Source organism: Girardinichthys multiradiatus, chromosome 1 (assembly GCF_021462225.1).
Source record: "Girardinichthys multiradiatus isolate DD_20200921_A chromosome 1, DD_fGirMul_XY1, whole genome shotgun sequence".
NCBI lineage: Eukaryota > Metazoa > Chordata > Actinopteri > Cyprinodontiformes > Goodeidae > Girardinichthys > Girardinichthys multiradiatus.
Window position 1 is genome coordinate 25,041,794 of NC_061794.1, and position 23,732 is coordinate 25,065,525.

The 23,732-nt window shown below is 39.1% G+C and overlaps 2 protein-coding genes across 5 annotated transcripts in view; one reads left to right on the forward strand and one right to left on the reverse strand.

Moving 5' to 3' along the window:
- Positions 1-2,185: 2,185 nt before the first annotated feature.
- Positions 2,186-4,679, forward strand: sp5l (Sp5 transcription factor-like). Its single transcript, XM_047373791.1, has 2 exons — positions 2,186-2,579; positions 2,958-4,679. The coding sequence occupies exons 1-2, from the start codon at positions 2,526-2,528 to the stop codon at positions 4,005-4,007; spliced, it is 1,104 nt and encodes a 367-aa protein (XP_047229747.1). The 5' UTR covers positions 2,186-2,525; the 3' UTR covers positions 4,008-4,679.
- A 2,773-nt stretch (positions 4,680-7,452) lies between these two features.
- The window catches only part of arhgef25a (Rho guanine nucleotide exchange factor (GEF) 25a), a 74,591-nt gene continuing 58,311 nt past the window's right edge, over positions 7,453-23,732 (reverse strand). For 2 of the 4 annotated variants that reach the window (XM_047365440.1, XM_047365470.1), the window contains 13 exons: positions 22,946-23,070; positions 20,746-20,812; positions 20,305-20,408; positions 20,011-20,080; positions 15,981-16,070; positions 15,616-15,708; positions 15,146-15,196; positions 14,672-14,749; positions 14,401-14,592; positions 13,968-14,148; positions 11,125-11,348; positions 10,762-10,911; positions 7,453-9,255 (listed from right to left, as the gene is read on the reverse strand). In XM_047365440.1, coding sequence (XP_047221396.1) covers positions 9,130-9,255; positions 10,762-10,911; positions 11,125-11,348; positions 13,968-14,148; positions 14,401-14,592; positions 14,672-14,749; positions 15,146-15,196; positions 15,616-15,708; positions 15,981-16,070; positions 20,011-20,080; positions 20,305-20,408; positions 20,746-20,812; positions 22,946-23,070 — 1,551 coding nt within the window. In that variant the 3' untranslated portion in view covers positions 7,453-9,129. The remainder of the gene's footprint in view (positions 9,256-10,761; positions 10,912-11,124; positions 11,349-13,967; positions 14,149-14,400; positions 14,593-14,671; positions 14,750-15,145; positions 15,197-15,615; positions 15,709-15,980; positions 16,071-20,010; positions 20,081-20,304; positions 20,409-20,745; positions 20,813-22,945; positions 23,071-23,732) is intronic. The other 2 variants (XM_047365461.1, XM_047365450.1) reach the window with 2 other exon arrangements.

A 23,732-nucleotide genomic window follows, 5' to 3' on the forward strand; every position in this document is an offset into this window, starting at 1 on the left:
TCTTTAAATAAGCAGTTAAATACGAGGGTAATGTAGTTCTTGTCACTGAATCAGGGTGTAGTTAGTGATTTTGCTTGGTATTACTGATACTTGATAAAAATACATTTCTTTTATTTTATGTTTTTCTCAAATTCCCACCAAGGGCTTGACGTTATAGGCAAATGGTCCCGGAGTGAGCAAAGCTTTTCACTGAGCTGGCTCTAGGAATCTTAGATCTTTTACCGGAGTAAGCATTTTGTTCTCGAGCAACATGCTAAATGTAGATATGAACAAAAATGCTGAAATACAAACTCTTAACTCCACAAAATGTTATTTTTAATCACTTGAGATTCTACACTGATAAAATAAGCTGTTAGAATTTAACCATTTCATACATTTTCAAAAATACTTCTGAGTTGAAGTCATAAAGCTGGACGTAAGGCTGTGCTGGGGCCCAAGATCTGAAAATAAATAAAATTCAGAATCAAATTTCAATTTTAATTTGGATTTTTTTTTTTTTTTTAACTTTTTTAATAAAAACATTTACTAGTAGTGCAGCTTTGTTATCAATGAGTTCAGCAGATATAAACTAAAATCTTTAAAATGTAGGTCTACATCAAAAACTTCAGCCCCCCTTCAGTACAATATAATTTTCTTTGGCAAAACCGAATTCCCATTTTGAGCTAAAATAAAATATGAAAGTATTTTGGCTCACTTATGACCCTGATAAAGGCCATAAGCCAAAACGCATTTGTCTGGAAAAAAGTTGTTTCATCAGTACTTGTGATGTGTCTTCATCTCACTAGATCTTTGCCCCTCTCCATGTATCTTGATGTAGGTGAAGTTGTACTAGAAGCTTTTGGATCCCACTTATGGCTTTGACGTTTTCATTTGTAAAATGTTTATTTTTTATACAACTGGCTTCATAAAGTAGTCTAATTTGCAAAAATAAAGTGAATAATAGTTTTGCTTTTCCTCATTCTTTTATATTTTCCTTCCAAGCAGACACTTTTGTAATAATACATAATACATAATTACATAATACATACATAATTTTTGTAAACCGTGTCAACATATTGATTTTTTCAGGGATTTTACAGGGGTGCAGAAGATATTTTGTAGGGCCCAGTGGTTCTGGCATCGCCACTGATAGACGTTATTTAAGTTTAACAGCTAAAAAAACTTAAATACATTAGTTAAACTGATGCCTGTACTTAAGTTAACAAATTGTGACTAATTATTATGATTATGCTGCTATCCTGATTTATCTTCCCATGTAAAAAATAAATAAATAACTAGAACTAGTCTATAACTATGTTATAAAACATAATTTAAATAGTGATAAACTTTTAAAATCAATTCTAACATGCTGCAATGCCACAGGGTTATGAAACTCAGCTTGCTAGCAAGTGTGTTGTTAGCATTAGCGCTAAACAAGTTAGATTTGGATGCAAACTTTTTAAATATAGTCTGTAACAAAGTGGCATGTTAAAAACATTCCCCTGTCAAACAAAACTATGATGTGTCATGCATTTGCAACAGCTATGTCAAGGTTTAAAAGCTCAACTTACTAGCAAATTTGACATTAGAATTAGCATTGTCGCTAAGATAACTAATGCCGAATACAAGCAAAATGATTTGCTCCAGAACATAAATTTTATCAAGGACACAACTGTTGTGACAATTCCCAGCTTTTACTAATAGGTTGATATGAACAACCCATATAAACATGTCAAACAAAGCATTTTCTGCTAGTCATCAGACCAAAGAATAACAGTTAACTCAATCAACATCATGTTCAACTATTTAGGTTGGATTTGCTACCAAAAAAAACTGCTCAATGTTGTAAGAATTTAATAATTAATTAACCTTACATTTCCAAACTTATATGCTTGATTGAAATGTAATTAATTTAGTGGCTAAATTTTGTAATTTCCAAAATTCATTTTTAAAGTGCACACATGTATGGACTATTTCCTTCTTCTTTTTAAGATGAGACCAGACACAAGGTGCCCAGTGCAGTGGAAAAGATATGCAGTGAGAAATTTTTATTAAAGTCTTTTTGTCAGAACAATTGGAGGAGGAGTCAGTTCTCGGGGTCAGCATTTGGTTGAAACTGACTGAAATTATGAGTAGCCCACCCCTTCACCAAACAAGACCCCCTCCTCCTTCCTCCCTCTCATCCCCATATTGATGGGCTCGCCTGCATCACACTGGAGACCCCGTTGAGAGGATATTTTCTCTCTATAAAGAGAAGACACAGCTCGGGCTTCTTTGAGATGTTCACACTGGATATTTACAGAGCACAGCTCTGTTGATAACTTCAGATATCAACTCATCTGAACTGTCTGCAGTAATATTAACCCGGTGGAGCTGCGGAAGTTTTGGATGAAACGGGATTTCCCAGATTAACGCTCATCTGAATTGCCGGATTCGATTAAGATCCTGAATGCGCACATTTTGCCGCATCTTCAGCTATAGTTTCAGATTTTGTACGTTCTCAAAGCAGTTTGTGCTGCAGGTGGTGAAAAGGAGCGCAAGGACAGATGGCTGCACTCACGATACAGAGGACTGACAACTTTTTACACACCTTTTTGCAGGTTTGCTTATTTTTTTTCAACTTGTTTCATTTTATGTTGGATTTCTTTTTAATTGTTCAGCTTTGACGCAAAACAGGTGGATTTGTTGTGTTTTTAGCTTTTCCACTATTTTATAAAGTGAGCATCTTAAAGGTTTGTATATGCATAAAAATGAAATAGAAATATAATATATAAAGATATATGCGGTTGTTAGATACAAAACATCAAGACTTAGTATAAAAGAAGATTTTGTAAAACTACTAAAAACTTAGAGGGAAAAACAAATACTTTAAACTTTGGATTTGTGAAACTTTTTAAATATATCTCTAAAACAAAACAAACAAAACTTTTTTTACATAATTTATCCTAATTTTTGTCTGCTTGTGTGTCTCCGTACAGGACCGGACGCCCAGCTCCTCTCCGGAGGGAGCGTCAAACGCCCTCTCCTTCCTGGCCACCACCTGCAGCCAGGCCTGGCAGGTGGGCGGCTCTATGGGCTCAGAGGGGTCACAGTTTCCCTATGAAGGCACCGTCAGCTCCACATCTGGAATGTTTCAGCTCTGGAGCAACGACATGGCTCCCAGTACGGCCCTCAGCACGCACCAGATGACCTTCACGGTGCCAAAGGTGCAGTTTCCTGGGCACATGCAGTCTGGCCTGGGTCACCCTCATCATCATCACCACCACCATCACCCCCATCATCACCACCACGAGCTGCCTCTTACCCCTCCAGCTGAACCTGCGTCCTCCTACTCCTTTGAACTGTCCCCTGTTAAGGTGCTGTCTTCGCAGCCGCAGTCCACCAGTCCTTATTATGCCCAACACAACAGCGTGGGACAAAACTTCCCCAGCTTTCTGCAGAATTCCTCCGCCAGGCATCACCTGTCTGGCGGCCATGTGGAGGACGGGCAGCAGTGGTGGAGCCTCCCTCAAACCAACACCACTCAGACCAACCACCCGTTCTCCTTGGGCAGGCAACTGGTTTTAGGTCACCAGCCGCAGATAGCCGCTCTCCTCCAAGGAACTTCCAAAGGTTTGCTGAGCTCCACGCGTCGCTGCCGGCGATGCAAATGCCCAAACTGCCAGACCAGCGGCGGGGGGCTGGAGTTCGGCAAAAAGAGACTGCACATCTGCCACATCCCAGAGTGTGGCAAAGTGTACAAGAAGACGTCCCACCTGAAGGCGCACCTGCGCTGGCACGCCGGGGAGAGGCCCTTCATCTGCAACTGGCTCTTTTGCGGCAAGAGCTTCACCCGCTCGGACGAGCTGCAGCGGCACCTCCGCACGCACACCGGGGAGAAGAGGTTCGGGTGCCAGCAGTGTGGCAAGAGATTCATGAGGAGCGACCACCTCTCCAAACACGTGAAGACCCACCAGAGCAGGAAGGGTCGGTCCGGGCAGCCCTCACAGAGCACAGACCAGATGCTCACCAGTATTAAAAGAGAGTGATCTGCTTCATACAGATACAATAAAGCAAGACTGTGAGAATCACACTTACTGCCATAGGTTTGCACTACAGGGTAAGCGCTCCCTGGATGTTATTCTTTCTTGTCAGAATCCTGCTTTTAGACTCATCTGGACTCATCTGAAAATACAATGATTGAGTAGAAACCCTTAAATTAAAGTGTTGAAGTGATATTATGATAGTTAAACATGGAGGATTTTACCGTTCATAATGTAAATCTCATTTAATGTCAACTGGTGTGAAAGTCTATTTTTTCAGACATTATCATGTACATTTTACACTATGTTAAAGAGCTGATGACACAAAACTGACAGGGTTCCACCCTAATATGTTCTCCAAATAATTAAGTGATACATACATATATGCCTTAGCAGAAAAACTGCAATTACCCTGAAATTGTAAAAAAGAAATTGCACAAATATCGCTCATGATAACTCAGTTTTCATTCCAGATTTTCCCAACTAAAGCCCACAATGTGTTTGGACACTCTTTCATCTACAGATTTATCTGCTCTTAAGTGGCAAAGTGATAAGATATCCTGCAGATTAACCCTTTTTAACTTTAAAATTGTTTGTAAATTATGTATACATTTTCTGAACAGTTATATTTGGGTTTTGGCAGCATGTAAATTTTAATAAACACTGTCATGGAAACAACTTCTTAGTTTCTAATTGTATTATTTTTTGTTTTGCAGAGTTTAACTTTCTCAGCAGTTCATCCCTCTGAAAGATTGAGCATTTTTGTTTTAATGCTAATTTAATTGCTTTCAGAATACAAATGCTTTCCATTGTGATACTGGCATGAAGGAAGATGCTCTTAAAAAAGATCTATGGTGGGGCTGTACAAAGATTTTCGCACCTCAAAGTAAATACTCATCCCATTGATGGGGGGGCGTTTGTGCCACCCGCTGCAATCAAGTTCACAGTCATGTGGCTTTTTAATGAGTGTTTTCTTTTTCTCAAAAGAGAGGACTGAGTCAACAGCTGCATCACAGGGGCAGTGGAGAGGAATTCCCTGTGAATGGGACCCCTGTTGCCGAGACCCCTCTGTGGTGACAGGGACTCCCTTTGATTTTCACCCTTGTGAAAGTTAATACTCCCCCCTCCTCCCACCCAAGGCCTCCATATATCACAGCCGTGTTACGATGGGCTCTGCTTTTACTGCCCAGAATGAGACTTTATTCAGAGGGCCAGCCAACCAGGTGTCTGCTCATCCATTGGTCTCATCTCTTTGTTTCAACTTCCTCTGGTGGGAAGCTGAAACAAGTGAAATGCTTTGTCTTTGTCGGAGGTCCCACAGCGGAGGCCGAGGAATTCCAAAGCAACATTTGTACTTAAATGCTGCCATCCGTTTAACTTCCATGCAGTTAGAGTTTAAGTGATTTTCCACTGCAGAAACCCCATGGCCAAGTCAGAAATCTACCCCAGAAAAAGACCCTGGCAGGGAGGTAGTACTTTTTATATCTACCCTGAATTATGAGTGTAACTTTGTTGTGAATGGGGACAAAACATTTCTGACTGATTAAATATTCCCAGTATTTAGTTTCAGTCATCTCCCAGTTTAAAGTAATTGACAGTTAAGATTTTTTAGTTTACTACAAGTCATGATGCTTTCAATATGGGTTCTGGAGCATCTTCCCCCCCTGGAAATTAATTTCCTGGAACCATTTTAACAACTTAGCCATTTTTCACTGTGGGGTCCAAAACCAGGGCATTTACGTAGATTATGTCCCCTGACTTTGAGCTGCTCCTCCTCCTGCAACAGTGCTGGTAAGTGACTACCTTTTACAACTTATTTGTCACTCCAAACCTTATGGAAGGGTGTAACTGTAACAAACTTTTATTGAATGTTGCAGACACAGACTTTTGAATTTACTTCCCTTCGGAGCAGAGCAGACCAGAGACACACAGCAGCTGTAGACGCTATAGTATTCCTGTAACTTTCAAACTTAAAATCTGCAGAACATGTTGCAAATGAAAATCTCATCAGTCAGATATTTTATACCGCTTCATCCTTAGTGGGTCACGGTGGAGCTGGTGCCTATCTCCAGCAGTGTTTGGGCGGGAGGCAGGGTACACCCTGGACAGGTTGCCAGTCCATTGCAGGGCAACACAGACACACACAGGACATACAACCACGCACACACTCATTCACACCTAAGGGCAATGTAGAGTGACCAATTAACCTAACCATCATGTTTTTGGACTGTGGGAGAAAGCTGGAGTACCCAGAGAGAACCCACACATGCCCGTGGAGAACATGCAAACTCCATGCAGAAAGTCAAACCCAGGACCTCCTTGCTGCAAGTCAACAGTGCTACCAATAGCACCGCCGTGCAGCCAATCACCATGCAGCTAATGAAAATCTGATTAGTTGATTTTTGTAATGTATTTGAAAGGTAAGACAGAAAATACTGAGTGGATGCATTTAAACATTGAAGAGGAGATAGTAACACTCTCATCAAAGCCTTTTTAAGGGATATCAACTTATAATATCTGCATTAAATTAAACATCTGTAAATGTTACAAACTTCCTATAAGAAGTGATTTTATTTAGTTCCAGAATATAAACACTGTTAATGTAAAACTGTAGAAGCCTGGATTGTTTTCCTCACCAGAGCTCTCTCTCCTTTTGTCTGCTCTCAGGTTAAATGCCAGCGAACACATAACTCTGTATCAAAGATGTATTTAAGGTTTGTTACACTTATACCTTTCATTCAATTTGAACTTTACATAAATTATAAAGTGTAATTTTATTTTCAGCCTCAGTGGCTGAACAAGACTTCAGTCTTGTCTGGAGTCATGCTTCATTATTGAAATATATATTTTTCATTAAATGACCAATGGCTTTCTTGCAATATCTTAAAGTGTATTTTAAAGTGTTATTTATTTATTTGAAGTATTTCAAAGACTTTCTAAGACATTTGGAAGGTTTTCACTCAAAGATTTCACTCAAACATTTTTCCTTGTTTTTTTTTTTTTTTACTTTTGCACAGTTTGGCTGCCATAACCTTAAATACATATGTACAACCTAATGAAAAAAAAAATATTCTGATTGGAATATACTTCATTTTCAATGAATTAGAATATACGGACTTGTTTTTCAAAAGTACCTTTTCAAAATAACAGCCTTAAAACAGGTATCAGACATACTTTTCATTAAACCCACTTTTTTGTCAATTATGTAATATTCTAATCCTAAACCCTCTCATCAGCATCAGCGGATGCAGCTTCTATAAGAAGCTCTATCTCTAGCTCTATCACAGTGGAAACACAAGAAGCAGTCTAACTCTAGGGTCAAGTTGTAAAACATGCCAAGTGTTTAACATACAGTTTATAAATTAATAGAAAATAGTAAACTTGTTGCAAAACAAAATCTTATGTACTTGGAGACACTGTAAAAAGCCGACACATAAACACAAACACTGCATTCAGCTTCAAAAAGACACCTTTTATTTTATATGATACAACTCTTTCTAGTCGCCCAAATGTGACATTAACCAGCCTTCATCTCGGTGTTACATCCGTTACTTTTGGTTCTCTGTAGAGGTATTCCCTTAGGGGTGTTTCATGCAAAACTGCTTGATCAGTCATTCCAAAGACAACTCAGCAAAATAAACTGGAGTGAAAATCAACTATTGTCCCAACATTCCGGTTGTGGTTGTTCGTGTTGTTCCTTGAAAAGGTTTCCAGGCATTTTTTTCAATATGAGTTTTGAAATGTGAGGCCTTTTGATCTTTGGTGCAGCTGTATGATCTAACTGAACTGGAGGTAAAGGTCTTTTGGCAAAGGCTAGTGGCCACAAATAGGAAAGCTCCTCTTCTTTTGTCACTGATAACTTTGTTTTTGACATCCTAACAGTAATATCTTTGATTGTTTTTGAGAGAGTAATGCTAAGCTGAACCATATAGTAAGACTGTGAAACATCTGAGTGTTGAGCTGCAGTTGTTTTTGGCACTTTTCAGTACGAGGAATCATGAAAAACAACCAGTTGAATTGGTGAGAGTTCTGGACATACCTGGGTCAGACTTCATCCTTCAAGTAGCCGTATGTTTGCTTTATGGTATGGACAGTATATGATCCATGAGGGCAAAAGTTATAGAACGTCAACATGACAACAATGGACTAATAATATGACTAATATTAATTGAAGGATCACATAAGATATGTGTAATGGGGCATTGTGCCAGTCAGTGACCTAGGAGATGTTGCATGCAGTACTTGGGTGAGTCTCTTTGGATGTATGTTCAACTCGTCGGGAGTTGCCCAAAGAGTAAAAAAAGGAAATATGGAGTGACGTCATGCCCACAGAGAACCTCCAGGGGGCTCCCTCATGCCTTCTCGTCCAGATCAAAGTGAGGCCGGTCAAAAAGAATATCAGAGCACACAGGGTGCCCCTCAACGCTGTGGCAACAAAGAAGGTTCTTCACTTTTAAATGAAATTTGAGCGAATAAAGTTCTTGTGATGCCCACATCAAATGTTCTGCCTTTCCCGTTCTTGTTAACAAAAACAGCAAACTCACGTGTCAGCAGGGAAATTAAAAAACATATGAATATAACTGTGTTTGTCTTCATTGCAGGGCATCAGAATGAAACCAGTGGGAACAAGAAGAGCCACTCCTTGCCCGCTTCATGCACACCAACACATCCACGAATCATTTCACAAACACACTTTCAGGCACGCACTTAGCTCCAGTGATTGCCCCAATTAGGAATGGAATCATCCAAGATTTCGTTCCACCCTTTTCAAAGAGAGGAATACAAACTCTTCACAAAAAAAGAAAAAAGTAGAAAGCAGAAATTGTCATATCACGGAGTGTTTTGTAATTCTGAGCCCAGCAGCTTCCTGGGTGCTCTTGGTGTTCGCTGGAGGTGATCAAGGCCACATCGCCTCCCTTTTATGTGGCTCTCTAAAAGAGAGCCAAGCAGTTTTTTATATATATATATTTACAGCATATTCAGCCCACAGTTTCTCCATGCTTCAGGTTTCTTCAAAGTCCCACAAAAAACACACACCACAGGTACGGACTTAGTCTCGCATAAACAGTGCACAAGTGGTGTCTTCACAGCTGGAGCATTAGGTGTTGACCTTTGAACTCAGGAGAATTTAAAGGTCGTCTTCGGCTAGCTGGGCTAGATTGCTGGGGCGTCGTCCACCCGCTGGCCCGGACAGAACCGCCTGGGTCACAACATCGGAGGCTGAACTTCTGCGGAAGCCCTCTCCTGCTCTCTGCTGGGGAAAAGGGGAACTGATCACACCACAGAACAACACTGATGAACCCACAATGTAGGAGAAATGACTGATTGTATTTAAAATACATCTTTAAATCCCTCCTCGTTCATGCATATAATGGGTACTGTTAAAATAGGTGCATGTGAGACGTTTTGCTTGGCAAATGTTTTCATACCTCCTACATTTTTTTATGTTGTCACATAACAGCCACATACTTCAGTGTATTATGTTGGGATTTCACCTGATAGACCAACACAAAGTAATACATAATTGTAAAGTGGATGGGAAATGATGTTCGGTTTTTAGAATTTTTTTAATACAAATCTGAAAATTAGCAGAATGTAGCATGAATGAGACTTCATCCTCCATTTACTCTGATACCCCAAAACAAAACCTATTTAGGACTTTGGTGCCTCTGGAGAAGATGCAGATATCCACAACTCAGGTGGAAGAGTATGTTGACAGTACAAATGTTAGCTATGCAGTCTAGAGCTCTGGTCTTAATGGAAGGGTAGAAACACCAATGCTACTGTTGACAGAAAAACATAAGAAGTCCTGTTTGTAGTTTGCAGCAAACATGTAGTGCTTTGGTCAGATGAAACCAAAATTTAACTCTTTGACCGACTTACAAAACGCAGTGTGTGGCTAAGAACTAAAACACTCTGCATCAGCTCTCAAACCAAGGTTGAGCTATTTTGCAAAGAAGAATGGACAGAAAATTCAACTGTTACATGTGCAAAGCTGATAGAAAAAACAAATGCAAGCTACATTTGTCATGTATTTCATGATTCTTTTTTCTGAAAAAAAAATGAAAACCAAACATCCTTTTCCTTCCACTCCACAATTATGCACTTTTATCTCTTTTTGGTCTAACACATATATTACTCTTGAAATATATTACATTTGTGGTTGTAATGAGACAAAATGTAGAAAAATTCAAGGTTATAAATACTTTCCAAAGCTGTAGATGCTCCTATCACATCATCAGTTCTTGGATTTACAGTATGTGTATTTGATAGGCATCTCTCTGCCTTCCTTGTCTGACCCAGGCTACTTCCTGTTTGTTTAACATCAGTTAATCTGTCAGCCCTCTGAGGATAAAGGCCCAGTAAGGACAGAAGGATGTCTTCTTGATAATAACAAAACGCCAATCTACAAAATGCTGCTAACAGCCAGAATTTGTTCAGAATTATTGACCTATTACAATTTTTATGAATGATCTCTTTTAGTCCGTTTTCTTAACAAGTATCGAGATTTAGTTGATGTTCTTTTCCTCCAATAGGGGGAGCTGTAACTCTTCTTATTAAATAGCCAATTCATTCAGACAATGTATGTCTATATAAAGAGTTACATTTTAATTAGCATTGGATTTGATGTTAGACGTGGCAAAATGGTCTGTAATTAGTTCCACAGGGGCTTGTTTTCTGTGGCTTGTAGTCTGTAGAATGTGTTGTCACAGTGCTTGATGACTCAACAGCACAATGGCCAAAATAATATACTAAATACCTGCATATACACTACCTGTGCACCCTGTGTGGCCGAGGTGTACAGCCCATTTGATACAGCTGGACAGTTTGGCTGATCAGAGAGACCCAGTCGGACATGTGATGGTGAAGCAGTGTGGGAGTCAGTAGGGCAAGGCTGGACCACAATGGCCTGCAGATGTAGATAGGAAAAGGTGATCCAATCAGTAATGAAGGGCATGCACACAATGCAATTTCTTGTTTTTATTTTATTCATGCTACATTTAAGTTCTACAGCCACGAAAGCTTCAAAAACAGTTTCTGATATAGTATGCACAGACACACTGTGCATGAGAGGTAACAGCGGTACTGTTGTCCACAGGGGGACACAGCTGAAGATACCTACACCCCTCAATGAGAACATCTCGCTCGCCCCTTGGCTTTGGCTCGGCAGGTAGAGGGCTGGCAGAGAGGTGTTGTGAGAGTGGAGGGAGGGTAGCTTGTGGCGGTCGATGGAAGCAGATGAGTGGGGCCGCAAGGCGCTTGCAGCAGACAGAGGGGGCCTCATGCTGCGACCCAGGCTATTGGACTTGTTCTCTCGTCGCTGATACTCAATTGGTGATTGTAAGGCTGAAAGAAAAAGAGAATGTAGGCAGGTTTCACAAATTTCTGCAAGTGTGTTGAAAAGCTCTGTATGAAGTGGATGCGTCTTCTTTGTTTTGTAGGGGGATAAAAGACCAAAGGCGTTAATTATCTGGCAACGTTGTGTCCGTTCTGTTTGGTGTTACAGTGTTATGACATGTAGTAATCCATTATTTATAGGTCCACAGCCACACACAGAGGTTCTACTGTTTATGAGCCATTTACTAAATGTTTGATAATCCTGTCCATAAGCTGACAATTACTTAAAAACATGTTCATAATTTATTTTAGCCACATGTCTAAATTATTAACACTTTATATATTTGTATCATTTTGAAACTAAACTATATAACTAAACTTATAAAATAAAGTCTACAAACTCCTGTATCTTGTTTATACAAACATAATGCATCTAAATACTTTATGTAAAATCTAAATGGCTATGTGTGAAGAGTGTTTAATAACTGTAATGTTTAGACAGCAAAAAGCTTTGCATAAGAAACAGTTATGACTGTAAAGTGGATATTACTCCCTTGCAGGCTCAGGAACATGTCTAAAATTCCCAGTCACAGGAATGTTTGTCAATGCATTTGCACTGCAAGCTAACTCTAGATCATACAAAGGAAACACATGCAGAAATTCAGTTGTTGGAGTCCAACCTTTTTTAAGTCAGACATGGATGGAGGAGAAAGCTCTCATTGGGTCTGACAAATTAAAATGTGTAATTTTTCCAAAATATTAACCATAAATCCTTCTGACTTAGGAGTGAAGAAGTTATTTGACTCATAATTAGCTAAATATTCATATAACCCCAAATGATCATTTTCTATGAAAAGTGCAAGACGTCTCAGACTTCTTGCACTTTTCTTGCCTACGGTGTTGCACAAAGCTCTTTTATCAGGCCCCTATAGTTCCTATTATATCTGCTTATACTTAAGCAGCACATTTTGAGGAATTTGAAGTTAATTTATCACAATCAGACAAATGATTTTAAGTTCTATCTTTTTTAAACTGCCAGATATATCTAAGCTACAAATGTTAACCAGGTGCTAAGTCTCCATTAAGCGCTTGGATGGCTGAGAACCTTTTCTAACTTAACCAAGCGAAAACTGAAATTCTTATTTGTGTCGGTGACAGAGTGTTGTCAAAAGTAACAGAAATTCTCAGTTCCATTCCCTTATTTACTAAATCTTTTTTAATAAATTTTGTAACTTTAAGTCAGTTTCACCTTGGTTGTTAATGTCAGATCTCTGGTTCATTTGTGGTTTTTACCACCTAGGAAATAAAAAGAGTTTACATAACCTGTAGAAAGATACAGAGCTTATTAATTGACACGCATTTCTTTAGCATGTTTTTAAAATTGTCTTTAATCTGTATGACTTGGGTCAAATGTTTTAGGTATCTTTCCACAAGCTTGCTATACTTATGGCTCATTGCCCCTGACTAAACTGGTGTAACTGGAGTCAGGTTTGATGAAAGCACCTCCACACACCTTTTCAGCTCTGCCAACAAACTTTATATGACACTGAGATCAAGGCTTGTGATGGCCACTCCAAAACACTGACCTTGTTGTCCTTAAGCATCTTTGTAACCTATTTGGTGGTATGCTTAGAGTCATTGTCCATTTAGAGGAACCATTTGTGCCCAAACATTATTTTCCTGACCAGTATCTTTAGATTTTCCTTCAATATTTACACATAATATTCCTTCCTTAAGCCGTCTATTTTGTGAGGTGTACCAGCTCCTCCTGCAGCAAAACCCATTACACAACATGATGCTGCCACATCCACACTTCACATGTCAGGATGGTGTTCTCAAGCTTACAAGCTTCTACCTTTTTCCTGCAAGTGTAACCATGGTCATTATGGCCAAACACTTCTGTTTTAGCTTTACAGGGGGACATTTACAAACTGTAATTAGTTTTTTTGTATTGCTTCTGGAGTAATGGCTTTGGCTTCCCTGTATAGGCTTTAAGCCTATGTCAGCTTTATTTCATTGTTCCTGCAGTAGCGATATTTGCATGTGATTGTTTCAACAGATGAATGTGGTTTTTCAGGCATCTGCAAATTGTACCCAAAGATGAACCAGACTTGTAGAGTATCATTCTCTTTTTGATTTATTCTGATGTCTTTAGATTTTTTCCAGGTTTTCTCACAAGGAAGCAGAGTGTTTGAGGTGTGTCTTAAAATATCTTCACAGGTGTACCTCAATTTAACTCACATATTGTCAATTAACTTGTCAGAAACTTTCAAAGCCATGGCAGCATAATTTGGGCTTTTACAAATTGTTGAAAGGTGTAGTGATCTTCCTGTATGTGAACCTCTGATTTTGAAAAAAAAAAAAAAAAAGTCCAAAAGATATTCTGGTATTTAAGAAATATAAATAATTTTGGTAATCCTAACCGATCTAAAACTGGAGTGGTTTAGAGGATTTAATGTCAGACAGCAAGAAAAAATGGTTATGTGTCTTTTAGTACAGTGCATGTTTTGTCACTGTTTCTATACAATGACAAAAAAGAAACACCTGTTGTACACCAGCTTAGGACATGCTCAAAGATTGATGAATAAACCAACCTAATTTATAAATTTCAGAGATTGTTAGCGTTACCATTAAGGAAGTTGCGCTGACTTTCCAGAATCTGAACCACATCGTTGACCCAGCCTCTGCAGATCTCACCAGAGGAGCCCTGCAGTTGGTATCGCACCACACTCCCGTCTGGGTTTCGTGAGGTCAGGACAAAACGTGCATCATCGCCATCTACAATGGGCTCCACCCCCAGGCAGCTAACCTGCAAAACAACACATCTGACTAACACCTGGGAGGATAACATCCTGCTGAATAGCTTGTTAAATAACTCATGAGTTTCTCTGGAGAGTTCACAATGAGGAGTTACATAACATGCTAATTTAGGGAAGAATTAGTGTGATACAAATCTGTTGTGCAACTCACAACTTGGGTGGGTATTGCATATTCTTAAGTCTAAGAATTTAGGTTTTTATTACATCCTGGGTGGCTTCATAGAGGCTAGAAAAGCACGCACCTTGATGCTACTTTTAAATATGTATCCAGGGATAGAGAAGCCTTTTTTCCTGTCAATGGGCTCGCTAAAGATGACCAGCTGCTCAAACAGGAAGACTCGTCTCTCTTTGGCTCGAGACAGAAATCCACTGTCCTGCTCTATGACAGTGAAGGTGTCCTGCTGAAGCAGCTTGCCCTGGGCTGTGATCTTTCCCTGGTAAACAAACATAAACAGATGAAGCATGGTGGTTTTCTTGTACCTTACCAGTTGAAAAGCTGCTGTGAAGACATACCTCGAAGCCTTGTAATCTGCCCACATTCATCATGTCATTGCAACGTTTTGGCACGAAGCACATCACTTCCACTGCTTTCTGTTCACAAGACAAAAATGATATTTGTTTTCATGAAAGTTCACATTCAAAGATACACTATATTGGGTCACACCAACAAATCAATGTCTTCTGGTGTTACAATCACTTCCATGGCTGCAAGTGAAGAGAAACCTGACTGGCCTGCAACGAGTCCTGACCTCAACCTTTTTGAACACCTTTGGGATGAATTAGAGTGGAGGCTGCAACTCTGGTTTTCTCATCTAACTATGAACACCCTCCTAAACCTTGAGGAAGATGGTTTCTCCAACAAATTGAACCTTATAGATTACAAATAGGATGTCATGAAAGTTCATGCACATGTAAAAGTAGACAGACAAATACATTTGGTGATATAGTGGAAATTCAAACAATAAATGTTTCCATCAGGACACCCACCTCCAACTCTTCAGTGTCCATCCCAGCTTTGGTGAAATATTTCAAAAAGTCCTGTAGAAATAAACACAACATGGTCACTGAAGCATTCAAGGTTTATTAGCCAGCATGAGGGGAGGACATCCGGCTGTCTATTTAAGGGTGTTTAAGTCATTCGTTCGAATGCTAAAAAGCAAGGTTTTGAGGTAGGAAGAGTTTTATACAACAGAGTTTAACAATTACCTTCAAAGACATTTACATGTTATTGTTAATCCTCCGGCAGGGAGGGAGTCTCATTCTGTAATTTGCCTCTTCCTCTGTTAGTGGAAGTCAGCCTGACAGACAATATGTTCAGTGTGTGTCTTGATGTTTTAAGCACACGATGTTTACATGAGACCCTATGCCACAGCTGTGTGTATTTCTGTAAGCTGCCCAATGCGTGTGTTTGGGTTACTGGTGTGTGGTCAGCAGCAATACAATGGCCCGTTTGTCACCTTGAGCAGAAGCTGGTACTTCATGATCCTCTGGACAGGTTTGATGAGCAGGTCATTGAGCTGGAGCCTTTGTCCTAGCTGCTGTCGGAGCTCCTGGAAAATAAAAAACATAGCAGCATTCAACATGTCAGCAACATCTCAAAACGTGGCATCTGATGGCCAGTATAATCTAAGTCTACGTGAAAAAAATAAGATTCTGGAAAGGAACAGGCACTTCTAAAGGGATTCACACAGTATCAAATGTACTGAAACATAGCACAGACATCAGTGCACGTTAAACTTTACAATGGGACAGTACATTTCTCCTGAGACAAAACAACCACAAACAGATGAAATTGTTCAGTAGAAAAGGAAACATTTCTCACCTCAAAGTAGGTCTCAATATACTCTGAGACAATGTGTTCTGACTTGGGCTTGTTCTGACAGTACACAACATACATGTGAAGTCGTCTCTCCTGCAAACCAATACAAAAAAATCATGTTTATACCCAATACAATGGGCACTTGGTGCAAGTTAGTAAATACTACCATTGCCTTTCAAAATACAACAAATTTATAACAAATACATATTAAAAGAATTTACACATTTAATTTTGTCACATATATTGGCGCATCAAAAGAAGTTAAGAGCATTTCATGAAACATCAAGTCCTTTCATCTATGTGAAGTATGGTTATTGATTATGATTCATCTCCCTTTTGTGTAGTTCTTGTGTATGGAGAAAGGATGCAAATTTGAACTTGTGTTATTGCACCAGGACAGATGTGTCAACACTATCTCATATTTTTTCTTTTTCTATACTTTGAGATTATCTGACCATCTAGGGCTAAAAATTCAATTCTGCGTAAACGGCAAAAGTACACAGACAAAGCATCTGCAAAGAATAGCATTTCCTGTTTTTATTGTGTGACCGCTATGATATTTTCACACATTTGCAGACATTTTGTTAGATTTTGCAGAAGTGGTGCATCTGTGCAGTATATACGGAATATCTAAATTGTGATGCTTAAACCACAGAATTTTACCACAGGGTTTTATAATTGTAGCCGCCAGATTAGGTGAAGATTATATTACATATGTTACAGTATGACATACATAGAAAGGCAATGCTGGAGCTATATTTACTTAAATCTGTATATCTTTATATGCTATAAAACAAAGGGCAGATACACACCATGGATGGTATTTGGAAGGATATATTTACAGTGGCTTGTTTTGTAAAAGGTGCTGCTCATCTTCCAAAAAATGATAGCCTGTTTGAAACCTGTGGGACACTTCATACAGACTGTATGCCACTTTTTACACTCAATGAGGGCATTTTATACATGTTTTGACTCATAACGGTCAACTGACCCAAACAGGAATTAGAAACACAAACGAAGGAAACATGGTGTAATTAAAATTTTGAGAAAATTATTTGCAATACAATTTAAGATTGAGATTCGAGCTTATTTATATATTTTTTTATTTATATTTATCTCAATAATTAATCAAAATTCAGATGAGAAATTAAGGGTTATGCAATGGTAATGGATATGAAGTGGTTTGCTGTTGGGTATGAAAGTATAGATATGAAGTAGGATAAGATTTGGCAAAAGGGTCAAATTTACTCAGAGCTTTTCTGGATGTGTTGTATTTTTCTGAATTTATTTTCTATTTTTTTTAGCTTTTGTGCTTATTGTAATGTTACTTTTTTATGTATTTAAATGTTTTGAAAAATGTAATATTTGTACTCCTGCTTTGTTGTTGGAATTAAGTCGTGTTTGTTATTTTGTTGCTGTGTTTTTGTCTAATCCTGATATTATACCAAATACTAAAATACTTCAATTTTAGCCTCAGTGAAGAAAGAATGTGCCTTTGATATCAGCAAAACCACATGCTTCTGAAAGTGAAGAGAAAAAGGGAACAGCTTTTTAATGTGTGGGTAGTCTGGTTGCTGTTTGGGATGAAAGGAAGCAGAACAACAATGATTTGTCTGTGACTGTAGCGCCTTTGAAGCTGAACTCTGTCTGGTAGTGCCTATTCTTCTGTAACTAATTGGCAAGAGAGTGAAGATGTGGCAGTCCTGAGAGAACTAATGGCTTAACATGTAAATGAGCACCAGGTTATGTATAATTTACCCAAGCCACCCTTCAGTGTAACCAGAGCCTTTACAGCCTGTCGATATATGACAGCACCTAGCAACTAGCCTGCCTGGATCTGTAGACTATGGACACGGTGTAGCACTGTAAACGGCCCCTGTCAACGTATGAATGACTGTTCGGTGTGTCTGCCTTTGAGTACTCAGTATAATCTGTTTTTACATGTGTTTACAGGCTGCATGTGTGTAAGTGAGAGCACATGGTGCATATATGTGACACAGATCTTGTTAAAAACGGCTCGAGCTTTCTGCTTTTCATTAGGGCCGTGTTCCCAGTCTGCTTGTTTTCACAGTTTGACACCGTGCTTAGATTTAGTTGGAGCTTTTTTTAATCCCCCACAGGCCTTTTAAGTTGATTATCCAGTGTGCTAAGTCTCTCTGGATTCCAAAAGAGCTTCAATAAGAGAACGAATGAACAAAGCAGACAAGAGGATGAGGTCTTTGACTTAATTATGTTTGAAGAAGAAGCAAAGCCAAACTAGTTGAATTGCCCATTTGTGTCTACCTAAACTGCATGTGCCACCACTTAACCAATATACATGAATCTAATTTTACTCCCCATGTGACCCCATAGTGACTCTGGATCATTTATTCAGCTCCCCAATAGTGTAGGTCCTAATTTCCCGACACAAGTTTTGCATCAACATCAACGATTTTATATCCAACTCTGCAGACCTTCCCAGGAAGGAACAACAAAGGTCTGCAATTGGTCTTCTACTTTTTTCCATTATGGCTGCTTGCACGTGGTGCAAATATTCCAGAAATGTAATTTATCATTTTGATTTAAATACAGACAATTACCAAGTTTATTTTCCAATGAAGAACATTTGTGACCGCTCATTTCAGCAGTTGTATACCTTGATGTGAAATAATTTAGTCTCATTTTTTAAAAGAGATTAGGATATCTTTTAATGAAGACAATGGACATCTGTCATTGTTGTGTGTTGTGGAGAACCCAAAAGCAGGTAGGAGTAAGGCAGGATCATTCCCCCTCCCTTGGGTCGGTAGACCAGATTCTGCTTTTAATTGTTTCAGACACGTGTTGCACACTGACAGATGATACAGTTTTTGTACTTGCAGCTTCAAAACTCTGACCTCACTATTAATTACGCTTTGCCCCAATCTTTTCAATTTTGTATACTCTTTTTTATTATCTTTTAAGATCTTTTCTTCTCTGGCCTGTGTTTGTCTTTTATCTTTGTTTTTACTGGATAGCACTGTTGTGCTTCAGATCAGTTCCTCCCTTCACCATTTCATACCATTGCAGTTTTGGTCATTTTTTACCTGACTTTTTCAAGTATGAAATGATGCCACACACCACAAGATATTTCATAATGGCCATGTGTCAATTCATGCCTGCCAGTGGATGTTTCATTCCTGCTTTGAAAACCAACTATTTAAAGTAATTTTCCATGATATATATAATTAGTTATGTCACCCAGATAAATAATATCCAACAGTAGAAAGTCACATGGAGTTATTTTGGTGTGATCCTGGGTTTTAATCTGTGATTTTGTTTAGAGTAAATATGCCTAAACAAGGAGTAAAGCGAAAATAAATGGGAGCAGAAGTTTAATGCAAAGTTTACAGATAATAATGTAAGAGAAACTTTTGATCCTTTCTCCATAATTTCTGAAAAAATTAAACTCTATGATTTGAGTACACGGCTACAAAATGGTTTGCCTTCAGGTACATGATGGAAGTAGCATGAGAGGATCTGGTAAAGTGTAGGTAGTAAATGGTGACACAAATTGGTGAAAGGGTGAACTGACCCAAACCGCAACACGGTTACTCTTGTGGTTGCTTTTATACTGCTTTAAAAATAAAGTGGTAAGTGGTAACTCCAAAAATAACTCAATATGCTTAAAAGAGAAACTTTCTTCTGCATCTTGCTCAAGATGAGATTTTTATCTTCCTATTCTTGCTGTCTCTTATGTGTTTGCCTTTTTTTTGCCTCTGGTGTTTTCTGACCATTCTAGCCCAGACTATTAGATCAGCCAGAACGAGTCATTTCACTGAACACTGCTGTTAAAAGCCCAACATGACCGAGATGTGTCATTTGCAGGGAAGTGGAAGGAACTAGGCTGGGGGTGGAGAGAGGAAAGGAAAGAGCTCTGTGTGTTTTCTTTACTTTCTTTTTCCATCACACCCAACACAGCAAGGAAACAGACACTGGCCCACCTACTCCACTAATGTACATGTATGTGTGTGTGTGTGTATACTTATGCTTACATGATGTTTATATATATACTCACATGTTTAATGAAGAGCTGAGCCAGCCTTTCTGGCTCCACCAAACACTTCTCCAGCTCTCCCAGGAAGTAGCTACACAAAAAGAAACACACTCAGGCACACACATACACAAACATAATCATCCTCCCAAAACCGAAATTCAGATTTGCTTTGTGAACCTTTGTTCCTTTGTTTTCCACTCAGACACAAACACATTACCCCACAGATCACATTTTTCCTTTCACTTTATCTGCTTTTGAAACATGGAGTTTTTAACATTCTTTAAAAGGAAAATTCCTTAAATACTTGGAACTCACTCTTTATGCCAGTCATATATTTGGTGAATGTTTCCAAAAACAATCTTGTCCTTTCCTTTCATATCCTCTGGAATACCTTTGGAACTCATTGTGGCCATGTAGCCCTGCAAAAGGAAGAACAAAAATGCTGATCATACCGGCAGTGCATAGTTGACTCTTTACAGCAAAAAGCAGCAATCCCACGCCAGATAATACTAATCTTTCATTATCTTTCAGATGGCAAGAATTCCTCTCTAAACCGAAATATCTGCTGCTATTCAAGGCACTGGAAGATGGATTGCACAGTAATGTAATATTCCTTAGGTTTATAATTCATAAAATCTGCTTAGGACTGAAGACGGTTGGATGGAAGCAGACCAAAGTGTGGAGAGAAGTGAAGGGATTACGATGATTAGGATTTGGAGTGGGTGGATGAATGTCAGTGCACACTGTGAGATTTACCTCCACTATGAGCCCCAGGTCTGCCACATAGTACTTCTCTGTCTCTATAAGCTCCTGCAGTACATACCTATAGGGGCATAAAGAGAAGACGATTAGTGTTACTGAATTTATTTTTACACCTTAAAACACAGGATGGCATTTTAATAACTTAAAGAATTTTCCTTTTGCTAAATAAACACTACATTGCTACATTTCTGGAAAAGACAAAGTGGTTCGGTATATGCTGCAGAGAAGAACGCAAACAGTATTTAGTCGGTGCACTTTAAGTTAAATAAATCTAATTTAACAGGGCACCCTGCTAAGGTTTTGAAATCGGCAACCAGCAGATCAGCTGTGCACGCAAAACAATGTGGACTCACACACACACATGTTTTTGATCATCTTCAACTGTCTCTTAAAGAACAACAACAAACCTCAAATATCGCTGCATGAGTTCAGCATAAAACATGTGACAGTGGCTAAAGAGTACCAGTCAGGGGATTCCAGTTGTCTACATTAATGCCCTGGTTTTCACAACAGTTCTGCGTGCCTGTCAATTATGTACACTATATTGCCAAAAGTATCGGGTCACAGCAACAAATCAATGAATTCTGGTGTTCACTTCCATGGCTGCAGGTGTGTAACGTTTGGTGTGAAGAAACTTGACTGGCCTGCACAGAGTCCTAACCTTAACCTCGTAGTATAAATACTGAGTATAAATACAAGGAATAGAAATACTAAAAAAAGGAACTTGAACATCAAAATGACCATTACAAAAACAAATCACAAGAATGAATCAAAATGTAAGAATCAGAATACATACTCAGACCAAAGGTGAGAGAACTCAACTCAAAGCTCCACAGATCATAGCACAGCTTGTTATGGAGGAGAATTTGGATGGCTAATTGCTGACCAGGAAGCCAGCTGACTGAGCTGATCAAGTCAGGATGCAAGGCATGCGGTGTGCTTCAAGACGGAGTGTGAGCAGCAGTGTTCCTACCTGTGTAAGGCTAAGAGTTGACCTGCATGAAACAATTACAGCACCATTTTATCCTGATATTCTTCATAGCAGCCTCCCAGAATCCATCTGGGCCCAAAGCACTAGCGGTGCAGGCACCTTAACATCTTTCCATCTAGCTTTCGAAGATGGTGAGTCTTGCTGCAAAATGTACTATAGCAGCAAATATCTGAGATGAAATCAGAAACATTAACAGAAATGATGGGGACTACCATCAGGCCAGTGAACCAGCTGGTTACCATGGAGACTGACCAATTACTCAGAGTTATTTCTTATGTCAGTGCTCCTGCAGCTTGGACATCAAAAAGATGGTATTACTGAAATGAGGTTTTCTGGACAAGAGAAATTCAAGTTTGTTTCTTCATATGCTCATGGAACAATGGACAAATAAATTATTTACTGCTTGAGAAAACAAGACTAATTCCTACTAAAAATGCAGACTTTTATTAATGTCAGCCTCTTTTCTACCCATCAAGTCTGTCCAAGCTTGGTTTCTCTGGAAAAAAGTGATTGCATTATCATGCCACACTAATGAGGAGTTGAGTCATGTTAAAAAAGTCATATTGCATGCAGGGACATTACCTAATTGCACAATATTTTCTGAAAATTTGGGTAGGTGGCTCTTTTGGTGTGGTAGGTGGCACTCACATCTCTTCTGAAAATATGATTCTAAATGCTAAAATCATCCCTAATCACCAGACAATCCTTTTTTTCAGCTGACTAAACTTCATTAACTCATTCAGCACAGTTTCCCTCAGTTTATTCTCACTCTGCTTCTCTCCCTTTCCCTGCTGAAGCAAAACATCCCCTCAGCATGATGTTGGCATTAAATCTCCTACATGATTTGTGGCATAGTTTAAACTTTCTACTAGTTATTCTTCCAATAAGATTACATTTGTTGATAGCAGAATATACTTGGTCTCTGACACAGATAAGCATGTGACTGTCATCAGGTCTTTGATGATTTCCTGGCTTCTTGTTTAAAGTGATCATCAAACTAAAAACTTCGTCATTCATTCCCATAAGAGCCAGCTAACAGACAACAGCCTTTGGGGTTAAATCTTGCTTAAGTGACATTCTGCAGCTGCACCGAAACATAATGCTGTTTGTGCCAGGCCACGTTTAATGTATGACTGCAATACTGTAACGACAACTGTCATGACATGCATAATGTGTGGACACTAATCCAGATAAATCACATACATGCTTTTCTCTAAGGCACTTCTCCTCTCCTCCTCGGTGTCAGCCACAGCGGACCATTGGCTGGAGGTGTCGTCCATCAAGATGGACTCACTGTCATCAGGCGGAACACCGGTGGACTGAGTGTCCTGAGGAGGCAGAGACAGACAGATGGATTGTTTATCAGCAGCCTTGTGCCAGTAATGTGGATCATGCCAGGGATAAAACAAACAAAGGGAGATAAAGAGCACAAGAGCAATGGTAATGATGCAGGTTACCAAGGGGACCAGAGGGAGCAGACAGGTACATGAACAGAGATTGAAAGATAAAGAGATTGGAATCAGATTCTTGTTGTTAATGATCGGGCATGTGTCTCACATTACAAAAGATATATAGAGTTAGAGTGCAACAAGCGAAACAGGCTGTTGGAAATAATAAAACTGTAAAGGTTCTTGATAAAGTTGTAGCTCCAGGGGAAGCGGAACCCAACCACAGCAAGCTGGGCACAGCATTTTTAACATCTGAATCTTGAAAAATTTTTTCAGAACCGCATACTGCGAGAGATATGTTGATGTATCAGTTGTTTTTTTTTTTGCTCTTGCTTTCTTTATGTATCATCTCTGCAGCTGTATCTATGTCACCATCTCTACATGTGGTCTTTGTGACTGCCAAGCAAACACGATAAATACAAGGTTGCCTCAGCCTAATCAATTGTGCTCATGTGTTGTATACATGACTTCATTTTTTCTTGCTTTTTCCTGGAATTGATGTAATTTCCTTGCATGGGTCTCTCATGGAAAATATAGAGGTT

Coding starts and splice junctions, on each gene's coding strand:
- sp5l (XM_047373791.1), top strand. CDS start 2,526: ATGGCTGCACTCACGATACAGAGGACTGACAACTTTTTACACACCTTT. Junction 2,580..2,957: donor TTTTACACACCTTTTTGCAG/GTTTGCTTATTT, acceptor GTCTCCGTACAG/GACCGGACGCCCAGCTCCTC.